The 17,732-nt window shown below is 41.4% G+C and overlaps 1 protein-coding gene across 6 annotated transcripts in view; it reads left to right on the plus strand.

The window, feature by feature from the left end:
- The window catches only part of LOC140736115 (disks large-associated protein 4-like), an 835,615-nt gene that overhangs the window by 791,400 nt on the left and 26,483 nt on the right, over positions 1-17,732 (plus strand). For 5 of the 6 annotated variants that reach the window (XM_073061900.1, XM_073061903.1, XM_073061899.1 and 2 more), the window contains one exon: positions 15,954-16,007. The exons of the other annotated variant lie outside the window; for it this stretch is intronic. In XM_073061900.1, the coding sequence (XP_072918001.1) occupies positions 15,954-16,007 (54 nt within the window). The remainder of the gene's footprint in view (positions 1-15,953; positions 16,008-17,732) is intronic. 6 annotated transcript variants of the gene reach the window in all.

Below are 17,732 nucleotides of genomic sequence, written 5' to 3' on the forward strand. Positions count from 1 at the left end.
AGCAAAAAACTTTTCTTCATTGTTTATCTTTCAGATTGTCTCTATTGCTGTGTATATTAATTTTTCCTTTCTATCCCATACACTACAGCCACTCCTGCCCCTTGATCAATCTAAATTTCCATTCCCATCGTTATTCCTACCTCTAATGTGATCCAGTGATTTTCCTTCATTTATACTTTTGTCTCATGAGCTCAAAAAACCATGTAATCTACCTCCTTCTTAAAAAAAATCCTTACTGAATAGCTGAATTTTCCATCCTGCAAATTCATTTTAAAAATTAAGTATCTCCAATTATTGCTATACCTTTTCTTTTTAAAATTAAACTTTCTCTGCAATTCCTCACCTCCCACCCACACAATTCTACTCAAGAAATTCAGCCTTGAACTCTTTGTCCAGGAAAAATGCATGTTTTTTTTTCAAACTTTCCTTCCCTTCAAGGTCCACATTAGAGTTAAAGAATTGTACAGCATGGAAACAGGCTCTTTGGCCCGACTTGGCTAATTTTGCTGCCCTATTGTTGTCATTCCTCTTGGTCACCTCTTCAGAAAAGAATCACTGAAATTATTGACACATGATTCCCCATACAATAAAGAATACTGACTATCTCTAGCCTTTCACTTACTGATAGACCTAATTTCCCAAAATTCCCCTAGGAACTTTCCAGCCAATGATTTTAGGCTCACAGGCTTGTAGTTCCTTGGCTTGTTCTTGCAGCCCTTAAATGAAGAAATAACATTAGCCACCATACAGTCTTCTGATATTGCACTTAGTTGCTAACAGTGAGATAGGAATTGCTATCATGGACCCAAGCAATTTCTTCACCAGCTTCCCAAAATGTCCTTGGATGCACTTGGTCAGTCCCTGTGGCAGACATTTCACTGGCATCTAATAATATGCGCAGCTTGAAGAGTACTGGGCAATGCGTCAGCACGCTTCAGTACTTGGACACAGTAAAGGCTGACGTGACCTTCCTCCAGGAGTGTGGACTGCCACACCTCCGCAACTACCGGAGGTGGTCACGTTGGTGGACTCAGGGTTTGTTGGTGTAATCGGGGGGGCAACAACTGTTGCGCTTCTGGTCTGGGGATTCTGCTGCGGGGAGGCAACTTCTCAATCACCTAAGTCAAAGAGGTGGTTGCGGTGTGATCGGGAGGCAACAACTGTTGCGCTTCTGGCCTGGGGATTCTGCTGCGGGGAGGCAACTTCTCAATCACCTAAGTCAAAGAGGTGGTTGCGGGGCGCCTCTTGGTCGCAGACGTCAAATACCAAGGCACTCTGCTCTGGCTGATCAACGTGTACACCTCCCCCATGCGGAGCGAGCGGCTGGCCGTCCTTGAGCAGCTCCCACCGCTGCTGGTGACGTCCCAGCTGGTCGTTCTGGCTGGAGACTTCAACTGCACCATTGATGCAGCTGGACGATCCGGGTGTGCCAACGACAGGCTGGACAGTACCTCCAGGCTCCTGTTGGATACGGTAAAGACAGCCAAGCTGTACAATGCCTTTGGCACCCCCACAGGTGGAGTGCAGCCGCAAGCCACCTGGACACGACCGGACGGCTCAGCCTGCTCCCAGATCGACTTCCTCTTCCTATCAGAGTCCCTCACGGTCAGGTCCACTGACGTCACGCCGGTGCTCTTCTCTGACCACTGCCTTCTGCGAGCCACCTGTCACCTACGGGAGCACCAGAAGGCAGGTAGGGGGACGTGGAATCTGAATGTTAAGCTGCTGACCCCAGAGAACATCGAGGAACTAGAGAAGGAGTACACAGGTTGGAGAACCTTGAAAGCCTTCTTTGATTCCCCAGTTCACTGGTGGGAAGCTACCAAGGAGAACATCAAGAGGTTCTTCATCCACAAGGGTATCCAGAAAGCAAGGCAGGGGCAGAGGGAACTGCGTAAACTCCAGACAGAGTTGCAGCAACTCCTCCTTCTGCCATCGAGGGGGGTGGACGTCAGGGAGGAACTGCGGGAGGTGAAGGGCCGGCAGGCCCAGCACTTTGCCGCCAAATCCTCCAAGATCATTTTCCCATCAAGGGTCCAAACCGTGGAGCAGGACAAGACGTGCTCATGATTCTTCTTCCAAAAGGTGCACAGGGGGAGCTCTGTGATCCACAACCTTAAGGAAGAGAACGGCTCAGTCACATCCTTGTAGACAGACATACTGAGGATCTGCAGGTCCTTCTATGCCAGTCTGTACGGAGAAAAGGCCACAGACTCCACAGCCTCCCGCAACTTGCTGTCGTCTATCACGCAGGTCTTAGACGACGGCAAGCGGGAGAGTCTGGAGCAGCCACTGACCCTGGACGAGCTCACTGGCTCCATCTGTTCCTTTGAGTCGGGTAAGACTCCCAGAAGCGACAGCTTACCAGTCGAGCTGTATTCGGCTCTGTGGAACCGGATGGGCCCCAACCTGCTGGAAGTGTACAATGCTATGCTCCTGGCAGGCAGCATGTCAGAATCCATGAGGAAGGGCATCATCACCCTCATCTACAAGCAGAAGAGGGAGAGGGAAGACATTACAAATTGGAGGCCCATCTCACTCCTGAATGTGGACTACAAGATCCTGTCCAAGGCTATCGCCAACAGGGTCAAGTCTGCACTGGAGCAGATGATCCACGCGGACCAAACCTGTGCTGTACCGGGCAGGAAGATCTCAGACAGCCTCGCTCTGCTGAGGGACACCATTGCCTATGTGCAGGATGGGGGTGGATGCCTGCCTGGTCAGCTTGGACCAGGAGAAAGCCTTCGACAGGATATCGCACACATACATGGCGGATGTACTCTCTAAAATGGGATTTGGGGAGGGACTCTGGAATTGGATCAAACTGCTCTGCACAGACATCTGTAGCGCAGTCCAGGTCAACAGGTGGGAAACAGACAGCTTCCCCATCAGGTCTGGAGTCAGGCAGGGCTGCCCTCTCTCCCCTGTCTTGTTTGTGTGCTGCATAGAACCCTTTGCTGAAGCCATCAGGAGGGATGAGGGCATAAGAGGGGTGACGCTGCCAGGCAGTGGAGGGACCCAAGTCAAAACCTCCCTGTACATGGATGACATCACCGTCTTCTGCTCTGATCTGAGGTCAGTTTGCAGGCTGATCAGCATCTGCAAACAGTTCGAGCAGGCATCGGGGGCCAGGGTCAACCGCACGAAGAGTGAAGCCTTTTTGCTCTTCGGCAACTGGCCCGACCGATCCAGCGTCCCCTTCACCATCAGGTCTGATCACGTGAAGGTGTTGGGGATCTGGTTCGGAGGGGCCGAGGCGTGCAACAAGAACTGGGAGGAGTGGACTGTCAAGGTCAAAAAGAAACTGGGGCTGTGGGGAGGGCGCTCCCTATCGATAGCGATACCTATCCTGGTCATCAGGTGTGAGGTGCTCTCAGGGCTGCTTTACTTGGCGCAGGTGTGGTCAGTACCCCGCTCTTTCAGCTCGGAAATCACCCAAGCCGTCTTCAGATTTGTCTGGAGGTCCAAGATGGAGCAGGTCAGACGGACCACCATGCACAAATCCCTGGACAACGGGGGCAGAAATGTCCACAATGTCGCCCTCACCCTGATGGCCAGCTTCATGTGTGGCTGCAACAGGTTGTGTGTAGATCCCAGGTACGTGGGCACCAAGTACCACTATGTGCCCAGGTTCTACCTGTTGCCCTGGCTACGAAGGATGGGTCTGGCCCCTTTACCGCGCAACACCCCGTCAGCTGGTTGTTGCCGCCATACCTGTCCTTCGTAGAGAAGTTCTTTCAGGTCAACGCCTTTGACCACAGGGCCATCAGGCAGTGGTCAGCACGTAAAGTCCTGCAGGCACTGCTGGAGAAGGACGTGATGGACACAGTGGGGTGGTTCCCTGAGCAGACCGTCCAGTTCATCTGGCAAAATGCCTCATCGCCAGACCTCACCAACAGGCACCAAGACCTCGCCTGGATGGCGGTGAGAGGGGCCCTCCCAGTCTGATCCCTCCTGTATGCCCGGGACATCGTTTCCACACCCCTCTGCCCATGGGAGGACTGCAGTGAGGAGGAGTCAGTGACCCACCTCTTTGCACACTGTGAGTTCACGGAGAAGGTGTGAAGGAGGATGGAAGGGACAGTGTCGAGGTTCATCCCCAGCAGCTGCGTAACAGAGGACTCTCTGATCTACGGGCTGTTCCCGGGGACACACACAGAGACCAACATCCGGTGCTACTGGCAGATCATCAACTCGGTGAAAGGCGCTCTTTGGTCGGCCCGAAACTTGATGGTCTACCAGCACATGGAGATGTCCGTGGGGGAATGCTGCCGACTGGCACATTCTCGCTTGTAGGAGTACGTGCTGAGGGATGCATTCAAACTTGGTGCAGCCACCGCAAGGGCCCGATGGGGAAGGACCACAGTCTAGGGTTCTTCTCCTGCGGGAGTTGAGGGGAGGGGGGGCAGGGTGTATACCCCTGAACAAGTGTATGTAAATATGAAGTAACAGAGTGCCACCTGGGTGGCAAAGTGTGGGAATGTAAGGACTGTAATGGAATCATTTGTAAAGGACTGAGAGTCATTGAATGGTTTATTGTACATAATTTTATTTTTGAATAAAGTATATTTTGTTTAATTAAGAAAAATTACTCACCTTTATGCACTTTAATACCTCCAGCACCACCTCTGGATATATTTTAAAACATCCCTATTCTTTGGCCTTCTTGACCTTCTCCATAAAAGTGAATGTGAAATTCCAAATTCAATCCTCCGGAGTTGATTCCTGCATCTCTTTTAAGCAACACAAAAAATACTGGAGGAAATCAGCAGGTCAGATAGCATCTATGAAGATGAATAAAGAGTCAACGTTTTGGGCTGAGACTCGGCCCGAAATGTTAACTCTTTATTCCTCTTCACAGATGTTGCCTAACTTCCTGATTTTCTCGACCATTTTTTTGTGTTATTCTGGATTTCTAGCATCTGCAGAATTTCTTGTGCATCTATTTTAAAATTCTTTAATGAGATTCTATCTGCCATCAATACTCGATATTCTATTCAAACTTCTGTATTTGATGTTATCAACATGTTTTTCTCCTGAGTTTCATTACTCTTCTCCATCTGAGAGGGAGATCTTGTTTTTTATTAAATTTTTCTTATCCAGTTATGTTTGAAGAACTATAACAATGGCTATCCCTTCCTCTTTTTCTATATCGTTGTCCTTGCAGTACCCAAATATTTATCCTTGTTGCCTTATTAAGTATTTAATGTGGCAGCAACAAGAGACTGCAAACAGGTGATACTTAGCTCTATAACCCTATACCTTTCAATAACTTTATTTACTACTGCCAGGCTGCTTGTCCAACATCCAGCTTAGATTGAGCTACATTTAGAGGGATGCCACAAAATAATCTTCCACCATTAACAAGCTATTATCTCACATTGCATCTCAGCATGCTGATGAAGCTTCAGCTTGATTCTAACTTTGTATTCTCTCTCTGTTAACATCGCCCACATTACCCATCTGCTGCTAATACTCTCAACTACACAAATCACTCTGTTCTTCCTTATTGCTTGACAACTTTGTCTTCTAACTTCCAGACCTTCCAATTTACATTTCCCAGTAGTTTTTTTTTGTAGCCTCATTCCTGCAGAACTAGATAAATGAGAGATTGGGATTTGTACATTTCTGATAGCAGCCTTGCATGTTTTAATCTTTTTTGTGCTGATGAGCTCATAAATGTTCTGACTGTTTAAGGTTAAATTATTGTGGTTTCATGCCTCTTTTTACGTGAGCTCATTCCCTGACTGATGACTTGCATGTAACAGCTGATTAAGAATAAATTCCATTGTTGTTGCTCACTTTTCTTAGGACTGTGAGCCAAGCTATAATCTTATTTGTTAAGTTGTGCCCTTTCAATGTTTTTTTAAAAGTAATAGGCATAGCCAAGTGATTTCCACATTTTGAATCACCTTGTGTATTATTTACATTCAGTTATCATATGAAGTAACATACCCAAAATGCTTGAAGAACTTAAGAGGTCAGGCAATATCTATGAAAGGGTATACAGAGTTGATGTTTCGGGCCGAGACCCTTCATCAAACTAAGTATCTATGATTTGGGTGCAGAAGTGGACCAGTAACTCTGTCAAGCTTGTTCTGCCTTTCTTAAAGAAATATGGCTGATTAGACTGTAACCTCAAGTCCTCATTTTAGAATCAGAATCAGGTTTATTCTCACCGGCTTGTGTCGTGAAATTTGTTAACTTTGCATCTCTTCTGGTAATCTTTCTGCTCCTTCATTATTTGCTGTTAAAATATATAATCATTCTGCTTCCTCTGCTCAGAGAGGAAGATTTTTCATGGCACTCTATTAGAAAATAGTTTACCTCCTGTTTCATAAACGAGTGACCCTTGTATTTTAAGATTTGCCTATTCAAGACACTTCAGGATCTTTTTTTTTGGTTCCAAATCACATTTCACCCTTTTAAAGTCCTCAAGTTAAAGATTAAAGATGCTATACATGGTACATCATGGGTGTTTCACAATGATCTGATTTAACTGAAGCATAACCTGCTAGTTGGCATTAATTTCCCTTGAATGTAATGTAACATTCTATTTCTTCCAGTGCCTGGATGTTTGCCTTTTGTGAATCATACACCTGTGCTCTTGGATCCCATTGCAGTTAGCTCTATTTGCAGGATCTTTGCCTACTTAACCAATCTATATCAGTTTATCACCATCTAATGTTTATTTTCCCACCATCATCATGGCATCATCATCAAATTAGTAATCATAACTTGAGTACCTTCAACCTTGTCATTTATATAAATTGTTAAAAACCACTGAGATTTTAGAACTGATCTCTGTGACACACCACTAATTATACATCTTGCCAAGTGGAGAGAAAAAATAATTTATATTACTTTTGTTTCCTGTTAGCCAGCCAGTATTTTACCCACACAAGGGATGTTACCTTCTGTTCTTGAAGCTTTTGTTTTCAAGAATGATTTTTGGACATCTATTGTGCAGGTTACTTCCAAACTCCTCCCATTTATTTAGCAGGGGGTTGGGGGAGAGCATGGTGTAGCTGCTGTAAATTGCAGTTAAATTGTCTTCTGCGAGAGATTTTTCAGCAGTCTTTAATCCTTCAATTTTATTTGCAGTTGCTTGCTGTGTTAGTTTAACAGCTTAAATTGTTTTTGATTCATCCTGTTTTTAGCATATTTGCATGAAGTTCGCAACGCATATTTTGTAGGAACTTGAATTTGGGAGCCCAGCAGGAATAGTTTCATTTGTATCAAATATCAGCTTTCCTCAAGGTTCAACTCCATCAGCAAGTATTGCAAATAGTTTAAACATGGAAGGTTTTGTAATTTATCTTTTCCTTTATCCATGATTCTGAAACTATCTCTGTGCAGTGATTGGGAACAGAAATTTGCTTGACTCATCTTCCTCTTTTTGAAGCACATTGACACTTTCTTTCTAACCACCACCCCATCCCTATCCTTTTTTAGCCTAACATGTATTTTTATATAGGCTAGAAATCTGAAATAAAACTACAAAATGTCAGAAACATTTCCAAAATGAAGATAAAAATGGGTGCTATAATTTTGTCTCCTTGATCTAAATAAAAATTTGCACCCAAAACTATGATTTGAAGTATTCTTCTGAATATTTAGCAATCAAGTCAAGTCACTTTTTATTCTCATTTCAACCATAACTGCTGGTATAGTACAGGCAGTCCCCAGGTTACGTACAAGTTCTGTTCCTGAGTCCGTCTTTAAGTTGGATTTGTATGTAAGTCGGAACAAGTACATCTGGTATTATTTAGCGTCAGTTAGTGAAATGTTTGTCTTAGTATATGGTATATATTTTACCTTTCTATGCATAGAAAACATTTAAGAAACGTATGTATTCCAATAATTAAACCACTGCGTTGCTTAGTAATAATTGTAGCTTTCATTGTGGCAGGCCCTTTCAAATGCTCCATTAAAATTGTTCCGATCGTTGACCGACTGTAGCCTAACGCTTTTCCAATGACCGATGGCATTTTAACTCTTTCCAAACGCTTTATTATTTCCACTTTATTTTCAATCGCGATCGCTTCCCGTCAACGGGACAGAAACACCGCGGGCGGCGGGTCCCGAGCTGCGCTGGCTCCCAAGGTCCGCTGGGTGCTAAGGACCACTGCACTGAGACAGGCTAAATAGGACAAGTGGGGGTTGTGCTGGGTTTGGGTATTTGATCCTCCACAATATTCCACGTGGGAATTTAAACTGGAGGTGGCAGTGTTTTTTATTACGAGGTCGAGTTGCGAGCTCAACATCAATCCGGCACGGATGGTACGGGAGTCACTGGATCGACATCAACCGGGCACGGGAGCGGTCTGTCACTAAATCGAACACCAGAACCTCCGTTTTCCAGCCCGGCGCTGATCTCACTGCGCCACCAGCTGACCGAAACGGGGTGGTGTGGGGTCAGGGTGAATCTTGCTTAGAAAAATTTAAGCCAAATACAAAGTTAAACACTCAACACAGTGTCAATGGCAACGACTTAAAATGGCAGACGGCGTTCTCCTTCCTCGGTTCGTAAGTATGAGTTGCCCGTAAGTCGGACGTTTGTAACTCGGGGACTACCTGTACACAGTAAAAATGAGACAATGTTTTTCAGGACCATGGTGCTACATGAAACAATACAAAAACTACACTGAACTATGTAAAAACAATACAGAAAAAAACTACACTAGACTTACAGACCTACCCAGGACTGCATAACAAGATTAGACAATAGACAGTAGGTGCAGGAGTAGGCCATTCAGCCCTTCTAGCTAGCACCGCCATTCACTCTGACCATGGCTGATCATACACAATCAGTACCCTGTTCCTGCCCTCTCCCCATATGCCTTGACCCCGCTATCTATAAGAGCTCTACCTAACTCTCTCTTGAATGCATCCAGAGACTTGGCCTCCACTGCCTTCTGGGGCAGAATTCCACATATCCACCACTCTCTGGGTGAAAAAGTTTTTCCACATCTCTGTTCTAAATGGCCTACCCCTTATTCTTAAACTGTGGTCTCTAGTTCTGGACTCACCCATCAGCGGGAACATGCTTCCTGCCTCCAGTGTGTCCAATCCCTTAATAATCTTATATGTTTCAATCAGATCCCCTCTCATCCTTCTAAATTCCAGTGTATACAAGCCCAGTCGCTCCAATCTTTCAACATATGACAGTCCTGCCATTCCGGGAATTAACCTTGTGAACCTACGCTGCACTCCCTCAATAGCAAGAATGTCCTTCCTCAAATTTGGAGACCAAAACTGATTGAAAATTTAAGAAGGAACAAAATTTCCTGAAAAGTTTTGTAGGAATGAAGCTCTGGAAGGATGAAGTTGTAAGCAGCACAACGGCTAGGAAAATGAGGGGAATTGCTTAGAGTAGACGGCAGGGAAATAAATTAGATAATGGAACAGATGGAAATGCTCAGTGTATCACATGGGATCAGAAGATTTCCAACATGCCCCAAAACTACATCTTGGCAAAGGGTTGAGCTTAAGTTGGAGAAATAAGACAATCAGATGCATGAACTGAATATAAGATGAAATGTAAAATATCTGTGACCTACCCAAAGTATGCTTACTGAGAAGGTAAAAATAAAAGGACCAAAAGCAGGCAAATTGATGCAGTTTGTAGCAGTTTACTAGAGAAATGAAAAAGATTTAACATTCTTACTGGAGACCATCTCCCCAGCATGACTTGACTTAGCAGTGACAAATGCCAGTTTATACAACCTACCAGGTTAATTACCCACTCCTGGGCCATCTTAAATGAAGAGTGGTGTAGCTCAAGGTCATATTCAGAAAGACCAAGCAATTCTTGAGGATCATAGAGGCCATAATCACTTAATCATTATTTAGTAAGGAGCAGAGTGATTGGCAGTACCCTTTTTGATATCAACTTTGTAGACTGACTGCTTCAACTTGAGATAATATACTACTTTGTTGTTTAGAAATTTAGGGAATGGGTATTCGAAGGGCACTGGGCAGCTTGTATTTGAACACCAAGCCCTCTAAGTATTCTTTTCATTGAACCCAATTTATGTTTCTGCAAATCTTAATTTTAACTTACATAGAGGTGATTACTTTTCATTCAAATCATCCAGGTTCTGAGGTGATTGTATTTTCTGGTTTCATCTTAAAATTGAAAAAAAAAGCAAGTGAAAAATTATTGTGTGACCTAAACTTTCACCTGCAGTTCTTTTAAAAATTGTTGCACATTTCAAATAAAGAACTTCAACAATAAAATACTTGGAAACTGCATCTGTGTGCTTTGAGTTTAACATAAGTTTGTTAAAATTTACTTTCTAATACCTTTTACAGAGATATTTTTGAATGTTCTCCCTTTAAATTAAGCACTATACTTTTTTTCTGGTGCATGACAATGCCTGCTTTAGGTAGGATATGCCTTGTATTAAAAAATTGCATTTCAAATCCATGTGGCAGCTGCCATTTAAAGATCTGAAACTTATTGTGCCAACTTAAACTGGCACGTGTAGCTTAAGAAGTATTTTTGTTTATTTGTTCTTTTCACAATTGCAACTTGGAAAAGTTAGAAAACCTACAGCACAATACAGGCCATTTGGTCCACAACGCTGTGCCAGACATATACTTACCTTAGAAATTACTTAGGGTTACCTATAGCCCTCTCTTTTTTAGCTCCATGTACCTATCCAGGCGACTCTTAAAAGACCCCATCATATCCATCTCCACCACCATCACCAGCTGCTCATTCCACACACTCACCACTCTCTGCTTTTATAAAAAAAAACTTACTCCTGATATCTCCTCTGTACCTACTTCCAAGCACCTTAAAACTGTGCCCTCTCATGTTAGCCAATTCAGCCCTGGGAAAAAGCCTCTGACTATCCACACAATCAATGCCTCTCATCATCTTATACACCTCTATCAGGTCACCTCTCATCCTCTGTCGCTCCAAGGAGAAAAGGCAAAGTTCACTCAACCTATTCTCATAAGGCATGCTCCCCAATCCAGGTAGTATCCATGTAAATCTCCTCTGCACCCTTTCTATAGTTTCCACATCCTTCCTGTATTGAGGTGACCAGAACTGAGCACAGTATTCCAAGTGGGGTCTGACCAGGGTTCAAAAGCTGTAACATTACCTCTCAGCTCTTAAACTCAATGCCACGGTTGATGAAGGCCAATTAACCTCAGAGTCAACCTGCACAGCAGCTTTGAGTGTCCTACGGTTTTGGACCCCATGATCTCTCTGATACTCCACACTTACCATAAATATTATATTCTGCCATCATATTTGACCTACCAAAATGAAACACCTCACACTTATCTTGGTTGAACTCCATCTGCCAATTCGCAGCCCAGTTTTGCATCCTATCGATGTCCTGTTGTAACCTCTGACAGCCCTCCACACTTTGCACAACACCCCCAACCTTTGTGTCATCAGCAAATTTATTCACCCATCCCTCCGCTTCCGCATCCAGGTCAGTTATAAAAATCACGAAGAGTAAGAGTCCCAGAACAGATCCCTGAGGCACACTACTGGTCACCGACCTCCTTGCAGAATATGACCTGTCTACAACTACTCTTTGCCTTCTGTGGGCAAGCCATTTCTGGATCCACAAAGCAAGGTCCCCTTGGATCCCATGCCTCCTTACTTTCTCAATAAGCTTTGCTTGGGGTACCTTATCAAATGCCTTGCTGAAGTTATTAAGGTGAAGTGTGATTAATTTCAGAATGAAGGACTTTTTAAATTTATTATACAGCAAAAATTTTATTATTCAATGCTGATCTATTGAGTTTTTGGGTGATGATCCCAGGGTCACAGAACAGCTATCTGTGGGGTAATCAGCTTCTGTACTTTGAGCTTAATATTGGCACAGATTGAATCTTTGGATTTGAATTAATGATAAGATGTATAATTGTGCATTACATCACTTCCTCCACAGAATGCAAGATTGTTGGTTTGCACAATACTTCAGGATTTTAAATTTATAAGTGGGACTATTAATTCCCAAGAAGGAGTTGGCCATTATCAGTGGTGGCATTTTTGAATAGAATGCAATGCTATTTGCCATTTTCGAAGAGGACGTAAAAGCTCCTAGGTTCAATTTGAAGAGCAGGTTAAAACGTCTCTGCTCATTTAATTGCTTTGAAACAATCTAAGATTCAAAGTACATTTATTATCAAAATAGATATGCTGTATACAACCCTGAGATTAGTCTTCCTGCAGGTAGCCATGGAACAAACCTGTCCAAAGAAAACATCAAACACCCAATGCGCAAAAGGATGAATGAATTGCACAAACTGTGGAAAAAACACAAGTGAATAACACAGAGAATATTAAACATCAAATCACAGAGTCTTTGAAAGAATCTAAGAATGTTAATTTTAATTCAGTTCAATTTAACACTGTGTCATATGTAAACTGCGGACCACAGAGCCAGTCTGGCCCAATCAAAATCGCGCAAAATAGCAATAAAAAAGGAGTAACCAGAAACACACATAACATAAGCTGCAGAGTCTTCTAAAAACGAGTCCAAACTGCAGACCACACTCATCAAACCCTGCCCAGGACACAATGCTCTTGCCATTTTTTCTGGCAGCAGCAAGTGAGAGGGAGATCAGTCAAACACAGGTAGCAGGTACTGGACACCTGCCCGCCTTTCACTCTCGTCCTCGTTGATTTCAGCCTTGCTTTATGGTAGGTTCAGTAGGTTGTTAGAGAACAGTGCTTCACCATTAGGCCACACACTTTGTTCTCAACCTCGCTTTTAACCATGACGAATTTCTTCAGAGACAGCCAAAGCACCAGACCGTTCAGTTGGTCCAAAAACACATTATCAAAATATAAATTACATGCTCTAATTGCACACCATTAGTGGCCATTAGTCACTAGTACCATTTTACATCTAAAATCGAAGGAAATCTTTGTTCAAACAATGGCAAATTATGCAACTTTCCTGTATGCCCTGATTTCCTGCAGGACCAAAGTGAGCAAGATTAGTTGGACTTGTTGGACAAATGTGTTGGACTTGATGATCTAACACATCAAATACCAGTTGGCTGCTACCCCAGTTTGTACCCTTCTTGCAGGTGATTCACAGGATCATCAAGCCTGCAGGGATTTACATAATATGTTGATAGTTAACTGCTGATCAGTAAAAATCTAGATCAATTACATGAGAATAAATAGCTGTCTGTGACCATCCTAGATTTGTGTGATTGTAGCTGATTTGTTCTCAAATTTCCATTTCTATTGTTTCATCAATCCTGTTAATAGTCATCTGAGAGTTACCTAGTTATAATTAACTCCTGAACTTAATGATTTCAAGTAATTCGAACACTGTTGTTAACACCATTTTTCATACATTGCTACAGGGATTACACGTCAGCAGTTTTGTCTACGCAGTGTCTTGAGAAGTCCTGTGAGAGTGAAAATTCGCTATATCCATGTTCTGAATTGTAATGATAATATTGATTATCATTTTGATAAAGATAAGTTAGTATTTAGTGAAATGAGAATTATAGTAGCAAGCTAATTTGTTTGGAACACGTGTTTTAAAATACATTTCAAATGATTCAGAGGAATTATGGGTTAAGAAGAGTCAATTTTTGTTTGGATTGGGGATAAGCAAAGAGAATTGCTTCCTACGGCACTTCTGTAATGACCTGAATTTTGTGGGAAGCAACAAACGAATGGTGCCAGAAATTTAATACCCATCACATTTTGACCACTGACTTTCAAGAAGCTATTTAAAGAAACCAGACTATTTTATGATGTTCTCTACAGAGATCCAGTAAATAGGACAAGCAACAATGTATTTCTTTAACAAATCACACTGAAGAATTCTTAATGATTATAGAGTTTGAAATAGAAAGTGAAAGTTGAATTTTAATTTGATGCCAAAGTAATATAAGAAGTAGAGGGAAAGGATGTTAGGATTGAGAAATTGGCGGGGAGTAGAATGTCAAGCCTTCACCAATACTTTTAAAATCTGAAGAGGTATGCAGAAGTTAATTTCCAGTGCTGGAACAGTTGCTTAGCACTGAGGTGTAAAATGCTTAGCACCAAGGTGTAAAATGCTGTTTAAAAAAATTGTTTCACTTCAGTGGATACACTCTCGACATGTGGCACATTTTCTGGGTATTTGGTTAAACACATTTTCTCCCTTCTATAATGGCAAAAATGCTTTGAACAAATGAACAAAGAGCAGGGAAGCTTGGACAGGAGTTTCCTTGTATCTGTTATCTGAACTTGTGTGTATAGCACTGGTTTACTGACTGGTTTTAATGCTGACCTCATGTTGTATATGTGGGATGTTTTCCCAGTGACTACAGTTTCCATGCGTTCATGGATTTCTTATTATTTGACTACTGTACGTTGTCACTGGTGCAGGTGGTTGGCAGGAGAATTCAGGGGAGAAGTTTGAGCATGTGAAACATGGGTTGCAGGTAAATAAGTAGAATGGATTGTTTTGACTACGTATTCTGAGAGCTGTCATAAATTTCAAAGAGTTGAATAGTCTTTGTTACAAGAAACAATGAAAAATTGCTCTCCTATTTATTTGGTAGCAGTGGTCATCTTGACTCTTATTGCAAAAACTGAGACAGTAGTACATGAATATAATTTTAGATGTCAAGATGAATTGGTAAGCTGAAGACAAATTTTATGCTGATAAACTGAATCTATCCATTTAGTAGATTTTAAAATTTTAGTACTAAAGATTACTTGATTCCTCCCTTCATCTCTTCAGCTGCAGATGTTGACATCTTGCTCATATATGCTTGGAAAATACCTGTTGCTGTCCAGAAGTCAGCAAAATTACTGTAATCTGTGAGATTTTTGTTGGACTGCATGTGACATGTGTTACGGTATGTAGGAAAGGCGTGTTATCACCTGATGCGCCTTTTGTCCTTGCTTGATGTTTTGAGATATACATGCACTAAAGAAGTCGCTTGATAGCGATCAGGAGAAAAAATACTAACTATTTTTTCAGTCCTAAACCTAAAATACTTAGCCCAATTACATCGCTTCTGCCATGGCTTATTTTTGATCAGTTGAATAAGCTTCATCTGGAAATGGAACTGGAGTATTCCTCATTGCAGGGTCAATCACAGTATCAATTCCTTTGCCAGTGATCATAATCTTTTTTAAAGTTTTAATCCAGTTGCCTTTGTTTTTGGCAATTATTTTTCAATAAGAAATTGAATTAGAAGCAGATTACTGCAAAAAGTGGAGAGGCTAGGAATTGTTAATTATCTTTAATTTGGGTTTTAAAACACTGAAAATTTTTAAGTGACAGTAAGTCAGAGGCATTAAGGGTTGTTCTCCTGTTGACTCCCATTGTCTAATACACCAGTGCAAATACTTTTCTGCATTCAAGAACACTCTTCTTGAACTAAAATGTTAAAATATGGTAGAACTAATGTGGCAAGGTGAGCAATGATGACTAGTGTAAATATTTCAGTAAAGTATATGATGATGTCAGCTGTCTTTCATGTGAGACTTTGCTCCTCAGCATTATAAGAATGATTTTATAGTAGAATGTGAATGTCCTTATCAGAAAGATAAGATTTACCTCACCTTTGTTTGATTACCAATTAATACAGATTCAGTTTCAAAAGTGTTAATCGTTCACTACACCCTAGTCCACATTAGATATGTAGTCTGGTATAGAAATGAACAGAGAATTGGTTAAAACATTTTGGGAAATGAGAAGTTGAATCTTGTTAGAAGGAAGTTCTATCCAGTTCAACTGTGTTAAGCTCAAGTTTCTAGCATTTGAAATTTGTATTACCAGAATAACAAAATGTTGCAACTGAGATTGTTAAGGAGGTTCACTAATTTTTAGCTACAGAGAAATTAGCTACAGAGCCATTGAATATTTCTTGCTCCAAGCCAAGGAATGTGGTGTGCGTTTCCAAATAATTACCATCCTTGGAAATAGCTGCCTAAAAGATTTTCGTTTTACACACAGATAAAAACGTGGCTACAAACTTTGTGCTGAAGAGGAACTATTCTGAGTCTCCTGGTAAGATATACTGTGTGTCTAATGTACAATGTAAAACATAGAAGAGCTACTCAACAAATTTATTCTTGGCTGCGGGATGCAGCAGGTGCATCATCTAGTAATTGGGCTTTTGAATGTGAAGAATATGTTGCTTTTTGAACAAATGTTTGAAGTCCCCTTGTCCTTTTTATCCACTTTTACATCTTACTTAACTGTCTCTTTGATTTTTGTAACTTGTATGCTGTCATTGTTGCATATATTTCATTCTATTCTTGCTAATCCTCTTTGTTGTTAAGTGGTGCTAGTTTACACTGGGGGCTTTATTCCAGTGTAAATTGTGCCAAAGGTATTATCAGTGTGAAATGGTCAAAACACCACAGTTGTAGTATAACAGTTCGCTTCCGATTAGAATACTGGCAGTGTCAATGTCTTTTCATTGCACTACTGGAAGACCTGAAGGGTTGCCTATGATGTTTCTTGGAAGCAGGTTTGCATCATGATACGGGCACATAATGCAAATTTTGTTTCCTGGACTATACTGTGCTTTGTGCATGCAGTTTGTACTGTGCGTTGCGCTGCTGTGATCTGCTGATGAAATGGTTCTGCTTTATGCCTGGAGAAATTTGGTTCAATTAAATTAACAAATGCAACTTCAGTAATGGGCAAAGTCTTCTGCCATGCGATAATTAGAAATTATTTGATCATATTGGATGTATTCTTGGACACTATTATATAGCAACATTCATCAAGCAGCAGTTTCACTTCACTGTTTAATTAAAATTAAACGTGGCCTGAAAACTGAGCAAAATTTTAAAAGCATTTTATGCAGAAACGTAGAGATCATATTTTACTGTTTTCCACCCAAGTGCCCAAAAGGATGGCACTTTCATTTGAGAAAAATTCTGAAGTGTCTGGCTGGGGTCTGTCTATGATTTCTGTGTGCAAGTACATCAGTTATTTGTTTTAAATATGTACAGTATGTATGCACAACTTTATATGTCTGTAATTTAAACCCATTTTCATAAGTGTTTCAGAGTCAGTAAAAAAATGTTTATTTCCTGTATCTAAACTGCTATATTGAAATCTGTGGAATGTTTTCTAAAATTGCTGTTTTTCACATTGGGATAATTGGTATGTTTTCAATAAAATGTAATTCCATGTTGCACAAGCTCTGTACAGCTTTATTTGATATGAAACTGAATGTTATAGTTTGTGTTGCATTTTTTCTTTATGTACTTTATTCCAGTAGCTGTTTTGTGGGGAGGGGGGACTGCTTTGTTTTCAATGTGACGCTGTTCTCTATTGTCTGTCAGAAATTCTAAGTGAAACTACTGTTGCTGTTTTTTGTCACCATTCTTTTTAAGCCCTAAAACTACACCTGTAAGAGGATAATACTTTTGCTGTTAAATAATGCATCATAATTCCTGTACAACTTTGTTGGTATGTGATGTATAAACATTTGTTGGCCTTAAGAAGTGGTTGGAAACTGTCGTCTATGTTACAGTGACCTTTCTGCTTTCATCTATGATAGCCTATTTTGGATTATCGTCACTAATTTCTGGATTATCGTCACCTATTTAAGACTTTCAATCCGAGACTTTATGCAACTTTGAAGTTAGAAAATTGTCATTCTTTGCTTTTGATTCTTGGCCCTCCATTCTGGATTGATCTTTATTCTTTGGCTAGATTGTTGAGCACAGATTTGGAAACTTTGACACCATTTTCACAGTTTTTTGATGGATGTGA

The sequence above is a fragment of the Hemitrygon akajei genome, chromosome 11, assembly GCF_048418815.1.
Source record: "Hemitrygon akajei chromosome 11, sHemAka1.3, whole genome shotgun sequence".
Lineage (NCBI taxonomy): Eukaryota > Metazoa > Chordata > Chondrichthyes > Myliobatiformes > Dasyatidae > Hemitrygon > Hemitrygon akajei.